Source organism: Mizuhopecten yessoensis, unplaced genomic scaffold, assembly GCF_002113885.1.
Source record: "Mizuhopecten yessoensis strain PY_sf001 unplaced genomic scaffold, ASM211388v2 scaffold5913, whole genome shotgun sequence".
Lineage (NCBI taxonomy): Eukaryota > Metazoa > Mollusca > Bivalvia > Pectinida > Pectinidae > Mizuhopecten > Mizuhopecten yessoensis.
The window spans coordinates 545,787-565,614 of NW_018406286.1; the positions used below are offsets into that span (position 1 = coordinate 545,787).

Genomic DNA, 19,828 nt, shown 5'->3' on the forward strand with positions numbered 1-19,828 from the left:
GGTTATTCTAGCCGTGGACACCAGGGCGTAGTCAAGCAAAATTTATATGAGTAGAATTATTGTTTTTTTTGGTTTCAAGTTTAAGTCTATATTACACTAATAACAGGGAATGAATATGTAATATCGGCTAACGTGATAGAAATCCAACGCACCGAGCTTTAAGCATCACCTCCTGTTTTCCGTGAAGGTTTTTTCAGGTTGGGTGACTCGCTTAGCTCATTAGTTTTTAATACTTGACGGTCATTTGTGCGACTTAAGTGTGTTGTAAGAGAGGGCTCTTCATTATACCAAGATATTATGAATTATGTGTAACAGATCGAGCTCCATGTCACTTGTTATGTAATACATGTAATAAACGCCGGACGCCCTATTGTACACTCTGGCTAATTGCAGTGAATTGTTTGAGTTATTCTTGGGAGAGGAGTATATAGAGGACTTATAACAAGCCAAATGCACCCCCTGATCCACGACAGAAATGTATCAGTGAGGTTAAACAAGAGTGCACTTCCAGGAAGTTAACATGACTTGGCTAAACATGACTCATGAGCAGATACATTCATCATACTCGTCAAAATCACATGAAGTATCGAATTTCAAGCAAATCCGACGAACAACGAAGTCCAAACAAGAGGCCCAGGGGCCTTATTAGCTCACCTGGTATTTTATTTTTCAATTTAAAACCCGAGTTCCATTTATAAATATTCAATTCCCTTTGCCCAAAGATTCTCTAGAACAAGTTTGGTTAGGTTAAAATCCCTTCAACGGTACAGAAGGAGAAGGATCTTTAATGTTTTCCTCTATTTCCCCTAATGGGCCGAACTCATCTGCCCCAAAGAAGGGGGTCCACACACCTCAGTTTAAACAAAATTGATTCTTTTGTCCCTAAACATGCTTCATTTGGTTTAAATCCGTTCACTTGTATAGTAATATAAAAAACATTCCTCTATTTCCCCTATTGGGCCCGCCCCTCCGCCCCCAGAGGGGCCACACCCCCCGTTTATACAAACTTGAGTCTCCTTTGTCCAAAGATGCTCTAGGACAAATTGGGTCAAAATCCTTCTATTGGTTGAGAAGAAGATTTTTAAAGATTTACCTATTTGGCCCCGCCCATCTGCCATCAGGGGGACCATACCCTCCGTTTATACAAAACGGAGAACCCTTTGGCCAATGACGCTCCAGACCAAATTTGGTCAAAATCCTCTGAGCCGTAAAGGACTAATAGCGTTTTAAAGGAAAAAGTTGACAGACGACGGACGCTGCGGCATGGGATAAGCTCACTTGGCCCTTCGGGCCAGTTGAGCTTAAAACTGAAAACTAAAAATTTCACAAATTTCTCTCGTCGGAAGTAGCCGTCATGTGTTTCCGGGCGTCTATTTTGATTTAGTGTAACATGAACTAAAGCATCGTTTGGTTTAAGAATTATTATCTTCGATCGTCAATTTAATTATCAAAACTTTTTTTTTTTCAATATGTCGACTTGAACGAGTTTATGTAATTATATCAATTAAATTTATTATTATTTTTTCTACAGTCCTATATCGGTTTTGATTGATGGCTATTATCATTTTATTCTGTTTAAAATTAATGAAATTTGGAAGTTTATTGCATTACAAAGATGTGGCCTCATTTATATACGACATTTTCGTACGTTTGTAAAGACTACAAAAAGACCGGTTCATGAATGAATTATATCACTGTTCTAAATATCCCTGTGTAGTGTCTAGCAGGTCACGTAATTACGAGATATAGCTTGATAAAATGGCTTCGCGAAAATCTATAACGCGCAGAAACATATGACGAGACGATATAAAGTAACAAGAGGCCCAGAGGGCTTGTATCGCTCATATGAATATGTTTAAAATAATTGGTATGAAGTTAAGATATATCACTCCATTGTAGGTGCTGTAAGTACATATGAAATTTCAGAAAGATCCATCCAGTACTTGAGATATAGCGAGAACAAATTTCAAACAGAGCCCCACCCCTATGCCCCTAGGGGAATCATACCCATCGTTTATACCAAGTTGGTTCACCTTCACCAAAGGATGCTTCATACCAAATTTGGACAAAGTCCTGCCATACTTAAAGAAGAAGAAGGATGAGGATGATTGCTATGTTTCCCCTATTGGGCGCCTCCCTTCTGCCCCAAAAGCGGCCACACTCGCTGTTTATACGAAATTGAGTCCCTTTTGCCGAAGGATGCTCCAGACTAAATTGAATAAAATCCCTTAATCCCTATGGTAAAAGAAGGATTTTAAAGGGTTATACATCTATTTCCCCTATTGGGCCCCATCCCTCAGGTCCAAGGGGGGCCACACCCACTTTTTATTCAAAATTGGTTCCCCTTTACCAAAGGATGCTCCACACAAAGTATGGACCAAATCCTTTCATTCCTACAGAAGAAGAAGGATTTCATAGAATAATTGGCTATGATTCCACTATTGGGGGGCCAAACCCACGGTTTATACAAAATGTGTTCCCCTTCACCCAAGGATGCTTCAGACCAAATATGGAACAAATCCTTTCAGTCCTACAGAAGAAGAAGGATTTTAAAGAATTTACTATATTTCCCCTATAGGGCCTCGCCCCTCAGGCCAACATTTATACAAAATTGAGTCCCCTTGGCCCAAGGATGCTTCAGACCAAATATGAACCAAATCCTTTCATTCCTACAGAAGAAGAAGGATTTTAGAGAATTTGCTATATTTTCCCTATTGGGCCCCGCCTCTCGGTTTATACAAATTTGAGTCTTATTGGCCCAAGGATGCTCCAGACTATATTGGGATGAAATCCCTTAATCCCTACGGTAGAAGAAGGATTTTAAAGGTTTTATCTATATTTCCTCTATAGGGCCCCACCCCTCTGCCCCCTAAGTGGGCCACACCGACCATTTATACAAAATTGAGTCCCCTTCCCCCAAGGATGCTTCAGACCAAATTTAGTCAAAATCCACTAGGCCGTTCAGGACTAGTAGCGTTTTAAAGGAAAAGTTGACTGACGGACGCTGCGGTATGGCATAAGCTCACCATGGTCCTTTTGACCATGGTGAGCTTATGCCATTTTTTAGCACATCTGATCCTTTAAAAATCATGTTTCCCAATACTTCTTGCACGTCTCTGTATGAACCCCATCCTCCGGAATAAAAAAGAAAAAAAACCACTGGTAAAAATGTCGGCTCAATATATACACACGTCACATTCTGTCATGTTTGTATAATATAACGTTTTGTAATCAAACATGTCATTGTTTAATTTCACAAACTGACAACAACCCGAAATCGTCACATATGTAAACCGCCATTGGCAATAATTGCTACCAGTTAGTGAATGCAAATAAACCGGTGTCTTCGGTTTTCGAGCGTATAAGAGCAAAATCGCTTTTTACGGATCAAGTCAAATATATTTTATTCCAAGTCTTGCCAGTAATATCATTTACAGTTATTGCCATAATTTTGCAAAAGATCGATAAACTTTGATAAATACAGCTAGAGATAATGTCAACAAACATGGCGACTGCTTACCTTGTGTGCACGGTATTACGTCATCAGAATTTGACAGTCATCCTTTTCAATTGTACGGTGGCCCATAAGGACAGTAAAAAAAGTAAACGCCAACGTGAACTGCTCAACTATATATGTTCAAGACCAATAAATCATCTTAACTCAAACATAAACATAGAAAAGTTATTTAAAACAGTTTTAAACATTTTAAAGTTATTTTGGGGTTTAATTTTTGTTTGCATAGCAAGGAAACGCTACTGTTCAACCCTCTTTTTGCTTCAATCAGGACATCAGAAATTGTCACCACACCTGATGACCCTAATACCTGAACTGCAAGTGCACCCAGCGACCACAATCCTCGCATTCACCCCACTTTGCAAACTTTATGTAAGGAAGGCGTTTCATTTCTTCTTGGCAAAATTTACCAGAGGCGCAGCACTTCTCTTCGTCGGATGGTTCAGAATCATGCAGGATAGATGTTACTGCTTTTTAGCTCACCTGGTCCGAAGGACCAAGGTGAGCTTATGCCATACCGTTGCGTCCGTCCGTCAACAATTTCTTTAAACGACTTATACTTCTTAACCACTGATTGGAATTTAAACAAGAGGCCCAGAGGGCCTGTATCGCTCACCTTTAAACATTTTGCTCATCCGGAGTCACTTACGGTACCCGTTGCTGCTGGGGTAGCTCCCTCCATCAGGCCATCCAGCAAACGTTTCCCAGGAAAGATAAAGAATGGTGGGACCTGATTACCAGAAACGTTGCCTCCCCAAATTACTGTTATGGTTTGGGATTTTCCTGATGTTATAGTCTGTGGTTTATAGGCAACACCTGAGACAATTTTAGGAGGTTTGTTGTAAATGGCATTTGGTCTTTCCTTAAGTTGTGTTTATCAAGAACGTTCCAAAGCTCCTTAAAATACCTCTCAATAACAGGCCCCGGGACGCACTCCGCTCTGGCTGCCCTCAAGACTTTGTGGCTTCCTCACCTTTAACTCTGGCCAGGTCAGGAAGTTGCGCAACCACTGCAGACTCAAAGGGTTGTCCTTTATGTTGAGGTGCCTGGAAAGCATAGCTTCCTGCTCCTGGGATAAAAATGGGGATGGTCCAGATTTAACTACGTCTGTGTTGATGCGCCCTTTCACCTTATCTTCAGCGTAATATTGGCACATTAAACATATTGGCTGCCTTTTGAACGGCCATGCCCGTCTCCATAACTGCAATATATGCATCAGTTAATGCGTCTGGGTCATATTTTGATTTGTATTTTCCTCATTGTGGATTTTTTAACCTAAAATAAGGGAAAGGGACCATTTATTTATGTCTCTGAATAAATAAAATATACTTATTAGTGCCCCGTATCGGAGATACGGGTGCCCTATAGTAATCACTCTGTCTGTCCTTCCACAAATTTTGTTCCTGGCTGATAACTCGTATTTATTGACCGATGTACATGAAACTTGGTCAAGATGTTCAGTTCACAAAAAGACACATTGAGGTAAACAGTCAAGGTCAAAGGTTCAAAGGTCAAGGTCACATTTTGCATCTTTTCACTTATGAGCATTTTTTGACATTATGAAGCAAAGTTGTTCGGAACTAAACAAAGAGACACACTGAGGTAAAAAGTTGAGTTCATTAGATTCAAAGGTCAAGGTCAAATTTTGCATCTTTTTACTAATGAACATTTTGTTATGACATGATGAAACAAGAGTTGATCTGAATTAAACAAGGCGTCAACCTGACCAAATGTCAAGGTCACTAGGTCAAAGGTCACAGTCGATTTTTGTATCTTTTCCCTGATGAACATTTTGTTATGACATTATGAAGCAAAGTTGGTCCGAATTTGAAAAGGAGTCAACTGACATAAGGTCGAGGTATGTTATTATGTAGCAAACTTGTTCAGAACTTAACCTTAGGTCCAGGTTACGGGGTCCAAAGAGTCAAGGTCATTTTTTTATTTTTCACTGATGAACATTTTATTATAATATTATGAAGCAAAGTTGGTCGCAATTAAAGAATAAGTCAACTGACCTAAGATCAGGGTCACTGGGTTAATGGTCAAGGTCATTTGGGTCCAAAGCTCAAAGACAAAGTGTATCTCAGACTTTGACCCAGGCTCTTGATGGAGGAGGCATATAAGGTGAAATAAATCAAATCAAAGATAACAAATGAGTATTGCACCGGTATTTACATTTCTGTAAGCCCAGCAAAAACGGAGGTGGAAGGAAACAAGACTCAAACCAAAGTACATGTAAAATGTATATTTTGCTTACTTGCGATTCTTTTTGAAGTCCAAATGTCAAACGTCAAGCTCAGGTATATGGGTAGATTGCTTCTTGATGATTTTGGGGGATATATTGCCACAAGACAGGGCCCTTACTGACCTGTCAGTGTTCTAGTTATCAAAGATGTGGATACGAAAGAGAAATAAAATCTTGCATATCGCATACGACATGTTAAGCTGACGTCTCGAGGCTTCCATACATTTTTGTATCCAAACTAAGACTCCGCCCACACTTGTCATGTGATATCGAAGGAGCAGAATGATAGCAGACGAGAAGTCACTTTTTTATGTTGTATAGGGTTTTAAACAGGGTATAATTTTGGAATTATGTAAAACGGGATTTAAACAATACATTGTAGTAAAAATAGTAGTTACTTACAGTACGGATCATCATTTTCCGAATTTTGTTTTTAAAATCGTGCATGTGTGCCGGCATCAAAACATAACCTCTGTGACGTCACCCCTGACATGACTTGCAAGCGCGCAGGACCTGGACATAAACGATCGTCGAAAACTGAACACTGAGGATACTATCCATAACAAACTATTGGAACCTTCGGATTGATTATGGTAAACCAATCTATGACAATGATTCAATTTCCTAAAAGCCTACATAGGATAATTATATCGACGCTATGTAGCTGAAGCTTGATTTGATTTAATTTTGTTTCGTTTCGATAAACACGCTTACCTCTCGACAGGAAACAGATGATAGATAAATAGAGTAATCTCTATCACGAAAACGCCGTTTCGGTTTCAGGTGAACTTGATTCTAACTTGCCGCTTACTGACGGAACGACTAACTAAAAAACTGTTGATTATACAGCATTTTTAGGTCACCTGAACTTTAGCTTAAGTGACCTATTGCTATCCGTTATCGTCCGTTGTCGTCCGTCGTCCGTTAACATTTTACATGTCAAACTTAAAGTCAAGTTCTGCTGGGCCGATTGAACTTAAAGTTGGTAGGAATGATCATCTCATGGTCCTGACAAAGTGTTGTTATTTTTCGGGTCGATAAGAAATCCAATATGGCCGCCCCGGCCGCCATTTTGAAAAACTATTTCAAACTTAAAGTCAAGTTCTGCTAGGCCGATTGAACTGAAAGTTGGTAGGAATGATCAGCTCATGGTCCTGACAAAGTGTTGTTATTTTTCAGGTCAATCAGAAATCCAATATGGCCGCCACGGCTGCCATTTTGAAAACCTATTTCAAACTTAAAGTCAAGTTTTGCTTGGGCGATTGAACTGAAAATTTGTAGGAATGATCGACTCATGGTCCTGACAACGTGTTGTTATTTTTCGGGCCGATCAGAAACCCAATATGGCCGCCACAGCCGCCATTTTGAAAACACCTATTTCAAACTTAAAAACAAGTTCTGATAGGCCGATCTCACTGAAAATCGGTCTAGGAATGATCAGCTCATGGTCCTGACAAAGTTTTGTTATTTTTCGGGTCAATCGAAATTCCAATATGGCCGCCACGGCCGCCATTTTGAAAATACCTATTTCAAACTTAAAAGTAAAGTTCTGCTAGACCAATTGAACTGACACTTTGTAGGAATGATTGACTCATGGTCCTTACAAAGTGTTGTTATTTTTCGGGTCGATCAGAAATCCAATATGGCCGCCACAGCCGCCATTTTGAAAATTCCTATTTCAAGCTTAAAAACAAGTTCTGATAGGCCGATCTCACTGAAAATCGGTCTAGGAATGATCAGCTCATGGTCCTGACAAAGTTAAGTTAACATTATACTTAACTATTTTTTACTCAAATTAGTACATATTTCAACAACAAAAATAAATACTGTAGGACTCGGGTGACCGTTAAGGTCCATGAGCCTCTTGTTGTATATGACTTTGATGTTCCACAATAACAAAAAAAATCAATTTTTCGATACTAAACATGAAATAGAACAACAGAAACATTCAAAGGCGTATAGTAAAAGACTAACACTGAAGAAATCGACTCTATCATGCATTGTAAGCCTCCATTTCCAACATTTGCAAAACATTATATATATCATATAGAAAACTGCAAGAACGTAAACGCATTCACGTATGACGGCAACTCTGGTTTAGCAATTTATTACAATAAATCAATTTTGTAACTTCTTATCGGTTTCTTCATTTCATTTCATTTCTATCTGATTCGATTTGTACGAGATGGGAAGGTGTAACTGTTAGTATACCTAATATACAAATAAAAATAATCAGTCTCGCTCCACTGAGCGACTTCAATATACCAACACAATGCAAATATCTATTTTGCCGCTAGCTCGCCGAAAAGACATAGAAAACAATTACAAAGTAGGGCAAGAACCAAGCAAAATTAAACTAAAAAACAATATTTACAAAAGTCAAAAGAAAAAACAAAAACACATTAAACATCAAACAAAAAAAACCACGTGGTCTGAAAGCATGAACATTACGAGTCTAATTTTTTTCTTATCTATGAAATCCTTGTCGTAGCCATCCTTGCTAAAATCGCCCTTTCATCGACCATGACTTTTAAAACACCTATCATTGACCCCACTACTTGCTGCTGCGGTGTCACCGCCCGACCTTAAATGCAAGCCCATGTTGCAAGCCCATGTTACAATCTGTAACCAACTTAAACCTTTTTGAAACCGCTTCAAGTGCGCACGTATAACTCATAGGCTTTGATTTGTGTACCGAACTGCTCACCCCGCCAGATTTGTATACTTGTTTGAATATAAAATCGTCGGACTGTAAATCAATACCGGCCAACTCCAAATACCTAACTAACATCACGTATGGACAAGCTGACGTCTGCCCCTTGCTCATGATAACCTCGCTCCTTTGATGGTACTGATGGTTTTACTTTTCCTTATAAACACATGAGGCCAAAAGGGCCTTTATTGCTCACCTAAATATGTTTAAAATAATATGTATGAAGTAAAGATATAGCACTACATGGTAGGTGCTGTAAAGTACATGACATTTCAGAAATATCCATATAGCGAGAACATACTTCATACAGAAACCCACCCCTATGCCCCTAGGGGGTCATACCCACCGTTTATCCAAATTTAGTCCCCTTCATCCAAGGATGCTTCAGACCAAATATGGAACAAGTCCTTTCATTCTTACAAAAAAAAAGGATTTAAAAAAATGCTATATTTCCCCTATTGGGTCCCACCCCTCAGCCCCCAGGGGGGCCAGACACACCATTTATATACAAAATTGGTTTTACCGTCACCCAAGGATGCTCCTGACCAAACATGGAACAACTCCTTTCATTCCTACAGAAGAAGAAGGATTTTAAAGAATTTGATATATTTCCCCTATTGGGCCGCGCCTCTCAGCGCCCACGGGGGCCACAAACACGGTTTATACAAAATTGGTTCCCCTTCAACCAAGAATGCTTATTGGTCCCCGGCCCTCAGGTTCCTGAGAGGCCAGACCCACGGTTTATACAAAATTGCTTCCCCTTTACACAAGTATGATTCAAACCAAATATGGATAAAACACTTTCGTTCCTACAGAAGCAGAAGGATTTGCAATAGGCTGCTGTTTGACCTCTACTGTTTCTGTACTGACACTAGAATGTCCATCAAACTAATTAGGCTTCTGTGTGACCTCTAATTTTTCTGTATTGACACTAGGATGTGTAATATGCTGCGTTATGTCCTCCACTGTTCCATTAGGCGGCTGTGTTGTGACCTTCGCTGTTACTTTAAAAGCAAATTACTTCCCCATATATATATATATGACAAAGACAGCAGTTATATGATTTTTGGCCGTTTTATTGATAATACAACAACATATATGTATACATAAAGCCCTTTCACCCCGGATCAAACTTTAATTAGTCCATTTGCAAGTCCATTACTCACTGTCATAAATTTGACTGGGGTGAAAGGGCTACACAGAAATTCAGGCAACAATCACTTCCGGCACTTTGAGCATATAACATTTACTTCCGGCACTAGCAAGCAACATTCACTTCCGGAACAATTAAGCAAGCAGCATTCAATTTATCAAACAGTAGTTAAATATTATATATACACAATTGGTCAAATTCACATTATAGCGAATTAGTAGCAAATAATATCAGTATAGTTTACCAAATCTTGACAAATAATAATGATACAAATATACTGTACATACACAAGCACATCTAGCAACAAATACAAGTGACATGCGATGAATTAGCATAATTTAACATAAATTTAACCGCCAAGCCCCCGGCCCCAAAAAGGAGGACAATATCTACCCGGCTTATCGAAGACCTGTGATTTCCTATTATGATCTTAACTTGGAACAGTGTCATGTGCTGCTTGAAAGGCAATAATGGAATGCTTTACAAAGTTGGCTACCTGCATTTTTTGTTTTAGTGAGTGGTCAAGGTAGACTTTATACGCGTCGCTGGCCCAATCCCCTTGCAATTGTATAAGTTCCCCTGTGACATTTGATTGAAAGGCCCATGTGGCCCCTCCCCGACGAAAACTGTGGGATGAGAAAGGAGCTGGATCCCTACCCGTTTGGACAAGTAACTGTTTCAGAGACTTTTGAAATAAAGAGTACGAAATAGCTTTCGGTGGGTGACCCGGGACGGAAAAGGCTGGGGCAGTTACTGGGGCTGGGACTAAGTCACACATGTTGTAAAAGGCTAGAACCGGACATAAGGTAGAGGATGGAATCCTAACGAGTGGGATTATATGTTTTCGTTTACCAAATTGGTTAGTCTTGGACCATTTCAAACAGATCAATAACATGTCTCCCTTAACTGTGATGTCCTGCCTCAATAAAATTTCCTCTGGTTTAAAAACCCCATTCGTACTTACGATATTGGATTTTCTGATCATTAGATAAAAGGAAAACAAAAAACTGCACCACAGGGTCGCTAGTAAAGGGTCTGAAAAATCTATGAACTTGGAAATTTCCAACAAAATATGTGGTGTGATGGGGGAGGCTCTGTTTGGGCAGTGGGGATGGAGACGGGCTATACCTCTTAAGGCAAGATTGACCTCAAACTGCCGGACTTCTGAATAATCAGTATCAGTTAAAATATGAAGCATTTTCACCCCACTAACGTAGTTACGTATAGAATCAGAACTTTTCAAGCTTCGGCTCAAAAATTGGATATATAAACATATTGTTCGAGTGTTGGCTGGTAAGGCTTCCTGCTGAAATGCCTCGCAAAACAGAAAATAGGCCCGCCATTGTATCTCTAAATTTCTGGAAGTGCCTTCTGCAAAGGCCGCCTTCATGGAGATTTTTAAATCATCCTCTAACTTCTTAAAGGCTGCCCCTACAATAATAAGGTATGGACTATAAAACTAAAACAAACAATTCTGTACATTTTATGATACACTGTCAAACCTTTCCCCTATCAATTACCATATATGGGAGAATTTAAAGGTATCCTCTTCCAGGGGATGGACTGTGATTTCCATTCCTTTGGTCAGTTCATGGAATTTGTCTCCATGAGATGGGTCCAAATGCCATCTCGAAAGATGATCAGGGATCCTGTTTGATTCACCTTCAATATGACTGGCTCTTAACTCAAACTCATGAATTGCAGCATGAAAACTTATCTCTCGAAGACATGCTTGCATAAAAGGAACCCTAGACTTCCCCGAGTTTATGACCGCCACAGAGGCACTATTGTCACAATTAATGACAATTTTCTTACCTCTGCACTTATGTCCCCATAACTTTGCACATACCACTACTGTGAGTAGTTCCAGGCAGTTAATACTGAGATCCTGCTTAAGGATAAAATCTGGGAACTTGGTATGAAAACTCTGCCCTTTGAAAAAACCACCGCAGCCTGATAAACAGGCATCTGAGGCAAACTCATCGTCTGGCACAGACCATTCCTCTAGACTCATCATAGAGACACCGTTGTATACTAGTAAAAATTCTTTCCACCACAGGAGGTCTTTTTTTACTTCTAACGGTACCCTTTGGTCTGTTTTGGACCTTGTGCTATCGCGAAGCCAGTTTAGTAGTCTACTAATAAAAATACGACTCTGTCTGACACAACTCGCGACGAACATGAGCTTACCCAACAGTGACTGAATGTGCTGGAGAGATGCCACCTCTTTGTCTAACCAGACCACCAACAAGTCCATTATTTCCTGTAACCTGAATGATGGTACCTCTAACGTCAGGTTTTCTGTGTCAAATAGTACTCCTAAGAACACCATTCTAGTGGAGGGAGGAACAGCTTTTTCTAAAGACTCAACTAGACCACAATTGTGCAATACTGCACCTAGGTACTCGAATGCATCCTTGCTTTTTGACTGCTCCTCGGCACCCCCGAAATCATCCAAATAATTGAGGATGTAATATCCGGCTTGTAGGCATATAAAGGAGACAGCAGAAGTGAGTCTTTGACATATATAAGCTGCAGATCTAAGACCCATGGATAAAACTCTGTCCAAATAAATTTTCCCACTCCACATATATCCCACAAGATGAATGTCCCCAGGATCTATAGGGATTTGACGATAGGCACGTTTGAGATCTCTCTTAAACAAATGACATCCCTTACCTTTCTCTTTGACCAGCTCAACCAGATCATCTACTCTGGGATATGTTAGATTGATGGGCTTACCCAGATATGTATCCTTGGGAATATGAGCATTGACAGACTTACCCTTTGGGAGACTGAGGTCCAGTATTATCCTTCTTTCCTTCGAGTCTCTTTTAGGTACAGAATTGAGAGGAGATAATTTAATAGGTGTACTGAGAGGATTTACCTCGAGTGGACCTAAAATGGCCTCTGCCTCCACCTCCCTTTTTAGATACTCATCCATTTGTTTTGGATAATCAATGGCTCCCTTATGATTGACTGTGATGTCCTGTGGCCCAAATTCGAAATGCTCTGTACATGCGCTTTCAGTATCATGTGGCCGAATACCTACCGGAGCATTGATATCCTCGTGAAATCCCAAAGGAAAACCAAATTCTATCAAATCACACAATTCCTGATCCTTGTACTCGGTCAACATAGCTCGAAAATATTCTATGTTAAGTGCTGATTTTACTTGAAACCGACACCTTTCAAAATTACACCTACCTGATTCCTGTATTTTACGATGTTGCTCTATCGGGTTTTTGGATGTGACTAACTCTGGTTCCTTACCTTCATCCGTCATATGACTTTTGTCCTTTGCAAATTGGGGCAGAAAAAATTCAACCTCGTGTCGCTGGGGTTTGTTTACAGAGATTTCCCCTGTTCTAAAATTTGACAGAGATTTCCTACCCCCTGGGCCTAGTCAGATGTGATGGGGGCATTCTTGGGAGGATTCCTGATGGGCTCTTTTAACTTTGTCCTTCCTCCAACAAGCGGCGCAAATGTGAGCCACATGTCGTCTAACTCCCATAACCTCCCCCTCATGATCCCCCTTTTCTGTGCATTTGTTTCTTTGGTATGCAGAACAAAACCAAACCATGGGCTTATCGGACGACAATTGTCCCCGGGAATTTGGGGTTTTTGACTTAGCCAGGACATGTCTAGCCAAGATTGGCACCTCAATACTAGCTGGGTTATCTGACCAATCTTTTTCCCCAATTTCGATTTTTCTAAGCCAGGCAGCGTATAAAGACAACAGGGCTTTCCATTCGTAAATATTTGAATAGTAAACTATTCGCTTCAAAAACTCTGTTCTTCCCTCTCTTTCATTTCCAGATAACTTATTACTAGATATGATTTCTAATTCGCCTGCTACAAACAGCTTAAAGGACAACTCGTTAAACTGTATATTTTCATTGACATATTCAAATTGCAAGAATTGGTGTGGATACTTTTGAGGGAAGGCAACTGAATCGCAAGATTTTCTTTTTATTCCAGAACGTTTGGAACTAGACTTTGGTTTTACAGACCCTGAATTGCTTACCCTATCACTATCAGAATTCTCATCAGAATTGGACGAAGCCAGTGACTCTCCAAATAACTTCAAGGCATTTAACCTCTTTTCTGACCTTTCAGACACCTCACTCAACTCTCTCAACTTTTTAAAATCAGTATCAATAGACACATTACATGCCGTACCTTTCATAGTCTTTTTATCATTGTCTCTCGTGGCCTTCATTCCATCACGGTCCCTGTGACTACGGGTTTGTCCCGACCGACTTACGCGAATGTTGGCTAGCTCCTTTCTCAGGTGCTCAATTTCCAGCTGTTTGGCGTCGAGGATCCGTCGTTTCCGCTCTTTTCTGACCTGCTTGCGTAGTTGTTCTATTTCTCTATTTGCGGCGATAATGTCTGTATTCTCGTTCGACTGTTCGCCGTGACCACACGTGTCGAACATATCTTCACCATCATCGGAATTTTCGTTTGAGCTGCTACCGGAAGTTGACTTGGCTTCCTCGTTGGTCGCGTTCGTTTCCGCACTGTTCTCTTCCTCATAGTCCAGCGATTCGGTCTCTGAATTGTCTTCCTCTTTTGACTGTGCTACTCCCTCGTGTAGAGCTTTATAGTCCAACTTCTTCCCTCGACTAGGCCTGGCCATTTCAACATAAATCACTCCAACAGAAATTAATGTTTTGATTGATTTCGACTGTACCGAATCGAACACCCCGTACTGACAGCTGATCAGAATACACAAAGTCAGCAATGAAAGGCCTACGACGGCCGATGAGACTACTTGCATAACAAATTCAGTATCTTTACAGAATTCTGCTCCAGGCGGATAAGTTTGTGATTTCTTAACACTGATTTCTCGATTCACGCCGAGTCCCCGGAGTCTGGAGATACCGTCATATTTATAATTCAGGCGTGATAATCTAGTAACTTAGTAAGTTCATTCAAATCTCTGCTAGGGTATTCAAACTTTTTTCAAGACAAATAAAAAACGATCCTGTCATCTCGGGATCTTAAAAGAGATCGAAGAAAATTTTAAGGGACGCTAACTCAAAACCACCTGATAAGACTGACCAATGGGAGCCATATGCAGATGAGAGAGGTGACCCCCACGGACTGGTCAAGCTCGGGCCAGTGAACAGAAATTCCCGAGTCTGTGAACAGATTTCACTCTAATGTTACACCACCCTATAATTTGTCAACACAACACAAATTATAACATATATATACAGAGTTGTAATTAACCATTTTGGAACAAAATATACAAATGGATGTGTAATAGGCTGCTGTTTGACCTCTGCTGTTTCTGTACTGACAGAAGGATGTTACATATGATGCTGTGTGACCTCAGCGGTTTCTGTACCGACATTAGGGTGTCCATTAGCCTGATTAGGCTTCTGTGTGTCCTCTAATGTTTCTGTACTGACACTAGGATGTGTAATAGGCTGCTGTTTGACCTCTGCTGTTTCTGTACTGACAGAACGATGTTAAATATGATGCTGTGTGACCTTAAATGTTTCTGTACTGAAAGGATGAAGTGTAATATGCTGCGTTATGTCCTCGACTGTTCCATTAGGCTGTGATGTGATCTCCGCCGTTTCTTTACAAGCAGATGGATGAGTAATAGCCCAGTGGGCACAAAACGTTGTATAGTCGTCGGGAGGACGTCGTATTGTGGTCAAGACGTCGGCAACCTTAATTTAACGTCGGGAGGACGTCGTATTGTGGTCGCGACATCGGCAACCTTAATCTAACGTCGGAAGGACGTTTTTTCTAGACGTAATACCGACGTCTGCAACTGACATCGTTACAATGTCTGGTTTAGGTCGTACCCCAACTTATGCATGTATTGAATAAATATTGAAATGCATGTTATTTAAAATTATGAATAATAAATAACAATTGAAATACACGTTATTAAAGTATGTCTCTGTTACAGGATCATGCTTTACAAGCTGTAGTCTTAAAATGATACGTTTACGGAGTGAAAATGTGCCATGGACAATTTAATTCGCTTAAGACAAACCGCTTATCTCCCTTTGTTTGTGTTTCCTCTCCGCGAGGGGTCACTACAAATCACGAAAACAACTCAACACAGTACATACATATGCATTAATATTACTTTGCACGTAGTTCATTTTAAATTAAAAAGTTAATCAAATGTATGGTCGATTGTATTTAAATATATTTAAGTACATTTACATTTCGATAATAGAAATATTGCGCGCGATTTTCTACTTCCGGTCCCATTGTTCGTTGACCATCGCTGACCAAGACTGACCAGTGAATCAGCTATAATATATTATCATTTTCCCTGCTGTTCCTCCACTTTTTACAATTTCAAGGTATCTAACCCTCATATTTTTGTGTTTTCCAATCAATTACCGCAACTTAGCCTAGTGTGACCACTAACACGTGTTTCATTTGTTTTTGTTTACATGCATGTCGTTGAATGCATTATGCTGTTATGGGCGAGTTCAGAATTGACTGCTGTCTCGCGCGTACCGCGTAAAGTGAACTGGCATTTGCCATTACTGTAATAATTTCGCCATCATAATGAAATCATATGACTTTGCTGAGTTAGGTTAGGATTAGTTTCCAATTACTTCAATATTCTTAAAAATACTGCAGTATCGTGTTCTACGTAATAGTTTTGTAATCGCATGGCGATCGAGCTCCATGGCATGTGCATCGTTATATATTACAAATATATATGACTGTTCAACCTCTATCTGGCAGTATCATTGAGTATCTATATATGGTCGACTATGATTGATTCCTGTGCATTATGCAGTTATGTACGTATTTGTTTGTTTGTTTGTAAATTTTAAACAGGCATAATAGTCCAAGTAACATTGAGAAGGGAGGTAACTCGTAAATAAGGTCTAAATTTATATATATTGGTATGCAGAATTTGATGCACCAAGTTTATAATGTTAAGTATTAGTTCTTTTAAATGTTTAACATTTCCCATAATAATTGGTGACAATCAAATCATAATGTATATATTAATGTACCAGGTAACGATGTAAATAAAAAAATTCTTCTTGATATTATACTTTACCAATTGAGGATTTAATTTGTAACATGATAAATTATAGTTATTTTCTACAAAATAATTATCTATGCATATGCGCAGCTCATTTACTTGTCAATTTTAAAATTGGTGCTTTAATTTATAAATAGACAACTTGAAAGTAAATTAAATGGCATACATTTAAAAAGCACGGAAGCTGATAAGTAAAAACAAAAATAAGTGTTAGCACATTTAGTATAATTCAGTAATCGCTAATGTACTAAGTTTAAGCATGACGCATGATTTTACATTGTGTTTATAGGTGATCAAATGGCTTACTTGCGACGTTGGAGAAAAGTGAATGCAGCAGTTACTGTTGAATTGGAGTCCAGTAGTGAAGATGAAAGCATTGTGCACGTGGCACCTGTTGTTAACAAGTGTGAACATGAACAAATCAGACCTACATCTGATAGTTCTTCCTCAAATGTACTTACAGAAACAGAATATTCCAGTGGACATGAAGGAGATGATTCAGATAACTGTTCAATAATATGGGACGGCTCTTCTGATTCTGAGGATGATACATGTATTCCTGGTCTGACTGTACCCGATTCGTCGAATATAAGGGAAAAGCTAGCTGAATGGGCAACAAAAAATCATCAGACAAGAGCTAGCATTAATGAGTTACTAGGAATATTGAGAGATGAAGATATCCCCGTACCAAAAGATGCTAGAACTCTATTGCAAACACCAAGAGAAATCCCCATTGAGAATAGGTGCGGAGGGAAATACACATATTTCGGCTTGGAAGCAGGGATAATAAAGACTCTGCAGATGTCAACAAGTGAGAGAATTCCTGATCGCATTGACCTGCTTGTAAACATTGATGGAATTCCACTTTTCAAGTCATCTGGAACCCAGATTTGGCCAATTATTTGTACTTTTGATAATTACAAGCCATTTGTTGTATCCCTTTTTTATGGAGAAAAGAAACCAAACTCTGTAGGTTACTTCTTGGAAAATTTCCGAACAGAGTACACAAAACTTCAGGCAAATGGAATAGTGTTCAAAGATACGGCTATCAAAACACAAATAAAGGCTTTTGTTTGTGATGCACCTGCAAGGGCATTCTTAAAGTGCACAAAGGGACATACTGGATACTATGCGTGTGAACGTTGTGTTATTAAAGGAACTTGGCAAAACAACAGGGTCGTTTTCAATGGAGACTTTCCTGAAAGAACTGACACAAAATTTGAAAGTTTTGAATACACCGACCATCAGATTAGTATTTCACCCTTAGCTGAAGCTAAATTTCCATGTGTAACAGGCTTCTGTTTGGACTATATGCACCTAGTTTGTCTGGGAGTTGTGAAACGAATTGTTTGGTTTTTCAAACATGGTCCTGCAACATGCAAGCTGTCACAGCGGCATATAGGAGACATTTCTTCAAGTCTTGTTAGCTTTTCTGGAAAACTGCCATCAGAGTTTGCAAGACAACCTCGACCACTCACAGAACATGAACGATGGAAGGCAACGGAATTCCGTCAGTTTCTTCTGTATACCGGACCTATCGTGTTGAAAGGAATTCTTCACAAAACTGCTTATCGTCACTTTCTGTGTCTTACTGTAGCAGTTTCCATTCTCCTGGATTCTGATAGTAAGAAGAGAGAAGCTTATCTTGGCTATGCAGGACAATTGCTGAACTATTTTGTAGACAATAGTCCAGATATTTACTCGGAGTCCTTTCTTGTCTACAATGTACATGGACTAAAACACCTTGCCAATGACGTCAGGATATTCCAGTGTTCACTAAATTCAATTTCGGCATTTCCATTTGAGAATCACCTCCGAATTTTGAAACGATTAGTGAAATCTGCAAATAATCCAATTAGCCAAGTAGGAAAGCGAATATCAGAGATTGAATTTGCTGGAACCCAGACAAGCAATGCTTATTCTAGCCTTGCATATATTTCGTCCAACAAAAGGAATGGCTGTCTCTTGTTGAAGAATGAGGACTTTGCATTTGTGCTGGAAAAGAAGGATGATGGAAAACTGGTGTGTAATGTCATTCATCAAAGGCATAATGACAACTTTTTCACTACGCCTTGTGAATCCAAATTGATTAACATCGCATTCATTAGAAATTTCCAAAGATCACAACGCAGACTGGTGGATCCTTCAGAAGTCCTTAGGAAAGTTGTATGCTTGCCTTATGAAAGAGGATTTGTACTTGCTCCCCTGCTGCATGGCATGGAACGACATAAATGGTAAATTTAAATCAACAAAATAGTTTTGACAGTAGTGTTCTCCTCAGAATGTTTTGAAAGAAGCATGGTATTTCAATATTTCTAATAAAGCAGCACTCTATGTAAAATCAAAGCAGCATGGTAACTTAACATTTATTGTGAATATATAGCAGAGAAGATCTAGGATAGCGGCATGGCAAAAAGTATAGGAGCATGGTGCAACGCTGCAAAAAACAGTCTGGGGAGAACACTTGACAGCCTTTGGTTATTAGTTTTTATTCTTCTCATGATCACTGCATTGTAATGGCTGCAAATTGACAACATATTGCATGATCGTAAGAGGCGACTAAATTTGGGACCTTATCTCTTCTCTCCTTTCTAAATAACTTTCTTCTTCCTAATGTCTCCCTTGACAATGCCTCACTTTTGGCCATTTGTTGAGCGTTCGCCCCTGTGAGGAAGGCTTTGGGTTCTGTCCCCTGGCCGAGACATACCAAAGTCTTTAAAAATGGTAGTTTCTACTCCTGCTTAACGCTCAGCAAATTAGGAGTGGGACGACTGGTTCGCCCGTTGTCAGTATAATGTGACCGGGTGGGGCGTCCTGCTGGGTGTCTTCGGCAGTATGTTTCAGTGAGGTAGCACTATAAAGTCGGCATCAGTTCCGCACTATCACAAGGAGACGAACACGAACATATCGCAGCCTCCCAAAATACACACACATACACTACACGCGTGCATCTTGTACACGGGAGGCCGTCCTTAAATGACCTTAGCTGTTAATAGGACGTTAAACAAAATCAAACAAACAAAAGACAACATAATCACTTGATGCAAAATTTTACCTAAAAATATTTAAAAAAAAATATCAGTCTTTTAACTTAAAGTTCTCACATGTTTTATTTTTTTTATAAACAATTTGTCATATCATGTTTTTTTTACCTTTTAGAA

General features: G+C 39.5%; 1 protein-coding gene across 1 annotated transcript; it reads right to left on the reverse strand.

The window, feature by feature from the left end:
- Positions 1–11,141: 11,141 nt before the first annotated feature.
- LOC110451275 lies at positions 11,142–12,764 on the reverse strand. Its single transcript, XM_021499194.1, has one exon. It carries the CDS (start codon positions 12,762–12,764, stop codon positions 11,142–11,144), a length of 1,623 nt encoding a protein of 540 aa, XP_021354869.1.
- Between the last annotated feature and the right edge of the window lie 7,064 nt (positions 12,765–19,828).